The sequence below is a fragment of the Antrostomus carolinensis genome, unplaced genomic scaffold (assembly GCF_000700745.2).
Source record: "Antrostomus carolinensis isolate BGI_N321 unplaced genomic scaffold, ASM70074v2 scaffold56357, whole genome shotgun sequence".
Taxonomy (NCBI): Eukaryota; Metazoa; Chordata; class Aves; order Caprimulgiformes; family Caprimulgidae; genus Antrostomus; species Antrostomus carolinensis.
Genome location: NW_010327771.1, coordinates 1 through 2,992, shown reverse-complemented (window position 1 = coordinate 2,992; position 2,992 = coordinate 1). Strand labels below are relative to the sequence as shown.

Below are 2,992 nucleotides of genomic sequence, written 5' to 3'. Positions count from 1 at the left end.
TTTTCTTGTTCGAGGACTCACCTTGTACCTGGGCACTCAGCTTCTCCAGGTCCTGCTCTGTCATGTGGGAAAATCTGCAGTTGGACCCAAAATCACACTGTCCTGGAACAAAAGTCATGAAGGTCCGTGAGAGCTGCACACACAAGGTCCTCCCTTGGAAAGGTGTGTGCAAATCAAAACCCATTACACCTGCATGTGGGACACACAGGCCCAAGCCCTTCACTCCCTCCAAGGCAAACAGAGATAGCAGGGCTCTCCAGAACAGCCTTGGGCTGGCTCACAAAGGAGCTGCCAGAGCTCAGGCTGTTCTTTCTACCTCAGAAGAACTCACCTGTTTGCAGAAACTTCCGACACGGTTTCTTGGTTTGCTCCTCTTGCAGGATAGCAGCAGCATCTGGGGGAGACAAAGGATAAAACAGGGTAAAAACCTCTGGCACAGCAAATATCCCCTTGGATCCTGGTCCCAAATAGGTCACTTGCCTACTGGGAAGCCATTTGATGTGACAACCATGAACTTAAACCACAGACAAATTGACAGTTATCAGTCCCTGGTTGTACTCCTGGTTTCAGCTTTTCACTGGCTTGCAAATATCACCTTGGCTTTCTGCTTCATGCTTTTCTCCCCATGCCAGTAGGGAAAAGAAGCTTGACAGAAAAGCAAGGACTCTGCAGCACTTCTGTGCAGCAGAGAATGACCAGGCAGAGTCCCAGAGCTCTCAGAAAAGCTCTACGTGAGGCCTTGCAGAACCCTGTGCTGAGTCCCCAGTGGACACCACTTAAATAGTCCTTCACCTCCTGGAGATATCCTGAGGAAAGTGTTCCCAAAGGTGGAACAGCTCCCATAGGTTGTGGAAGAAATTGCACTGGCTGATGCCAGGCCACAGAGTCTGCAGACAAGAGGAGATGAAGCCTCTAATCAGGGATGAGATGAGGAATGTTATCCATCAGAGGGAAATCAAGGGTTGCAGCCTTGAAAAGTGCTGGGTAATTTGCCTCACCATCACTGACCCAGCTAGAACTGTGCTGGGGCTGTTGGTCCTTCACACCTGAGAGCCTTTCCAACTCCCACATACAGTTAAGCAGACAGCAGAGCCACCCAGAGCTCCACAGGGTGTTCCTCACCTAGCTAGCCAGGAGACAAACACAGCTAGCCAGGTTCCTCCTGATTCTGAGGACCCAGAAGGAAGCAGAGGAACATACAGGCAATGGTTTCACAATCAGTTTAACCCAAATGAAGTCTTTGCTACTGCCAAAATACACAGTCCTGCTCTCTCTCCCAGACCCTGGACACACATTCCCACCATCTTCCTCGTGTAACTGCGTGATGAGCCAGGTCAGAGTGCCCAGCTAGGGGAGAAGAGTCCTGGAAACAGGCAGAGGACACAGGGTTTTCCTCCAGCACATCCTGACACAGCCTGCAGCCCTACAACTCCAACTCCTCCTCTGCCAAAGCATCAGGGCACCCAGCCCCCCTCCTGCCCTGCTCACCCTCCTGGCTAAGGTGGGTTTGAGCACACCAGTGCTCTGAGCTGCTTCCCCAACACTCTCACCCTTCTGGGATCCCCAGTCAAGTGGTGGCATCCTCGGCCTGTCCCACAGCCACCCTCAGAACTGCCACCTCCACCCTGTGCAGAGAACTGCCGCCAACTTCCCACTTTTCCACACACACGTGTACAGCCCACCCTCCCACCTGCCTTCCCCACCTACACACACACCCCCCCATATTCCTCCCTCCTCCCATATCAGACATCAACTCTGATGTGCACAAGGCACCTCACTCACCTTCAGAAACTCTAACTCACTTTATTCTCTCAAGTCTTCTTCTCAAATTTACCCCTGATGCCAAGAGAGATTAATCTGCAACTCCTGTTCTCAGAACCAACCTCCCTATCTCTTCCACCTCATTCCAAGTCCCAGCTGACGTTTAGTTTCCCCTTCCCACATCCAGACACATGAGGGTTTTGCCTCTAAGACCGCTTGACAACAACTTACTGGCACAGACAATGTGAGTATCAATCATCAGTGCTGATTTCTTTTATCTACCTCCCTCCCACACCTCAGCCATCACCTCCTCAGTCCCAGGGAGGGAGTGGCAGACAGCTGGCAGTACCCACCTCGGAATAAGTCGTACCAGAGTCTCTTAGCCCTGAGGTGCTGCACTCCATTGAGGTGTTTCTTCCTGTTGTGAAGGTTGTCCTGAAAGGACCTGTCACAGTAGTCACAGAAATATCTTTTCCCCATCTCTCTTCTGGCAGAGCAGCATCAGCGTGGCCTGGGAACCATCAGATAGCTCCTCGGCACTCAGCCATGCCTGTCCCAGGGATGGAGGATCCAAGATTTACAGCTCCTGCTTCAAAAGGAGAGGAACTCAAATCACCTAGGGCTGGCAGAGAGAGAAAGAGGTGAGACCCAATAGTTTATGTTCTTGTCCATGAGAGCTTCGCAAGTCAGTGTCTGCTGAACATCCATGGGAGAGCAGGCTCGGATCTCCATATCTTACCTCCACTACCCAAAGCAACAACAGCTCTGCTGAAAGAATTCTCCTTCCCTGAGTGTGCTGGAGTTCAGAGCAAACAAAGCAGAGACCCCATGGAGCCAACAGCTCCCAGCCACCACCTGCACCAAGGGAAGATGCAGCAGAAACCATCCAATGTGCAAACAGAAGGTCCATGCCACAGCCTCCACTTGGGGCCCCAGGACTTTAACCCTGGACCACAGAGAACCTCCACAAGCTGCCATGCAAGAGGAAGGAAATTCCTCCATGTCCAGCTCTATGAGGTGAGGAAGAAACTCAGGAACTCCTGGAAGATGGAAAACCAGCTGATCTCACCTGTACTGCAAGTGGGAACCTGCACTACAAACACTGAGGCATGTAAAGTTTAGGGCACTTCACCCAGCCAGCTCTTCACCCTGTGGCACCAGGGACCCCTCTCCTCATCCTGCCCAGCAAGATGTGTCTGCTTCACCCAGCACAGGATCCAGAATTGCCTGG

At 52.0% G+C, this 2,992-nt stretch overlaps 1 protein-coding gene across 1 annotated transcript; it reads right to left on the bottom strand.

Moving 5' to 3' along the window:
• Positions 1-4: 4 nt before the first annotated feature.
• Positions 5-2,298, bottom strand: ZMAT5 (zinc finger matrin-type 5; the record flags this gene model as incomplete). Its single annotated transcript, XM_010171972.2, has 3 exons — positions 2,115-2,298; positions 332-394; positions 5-102 (listed from the first exon to the last, which is right to left on the bottom strand). Coding segments are annotated over exons 1-3 (288 nt in total), but the record flags the coding sequence as incomplete, so codon positions are not given.
• Positions 2,299-2,992: the final 694 nt, after the last annotated feature.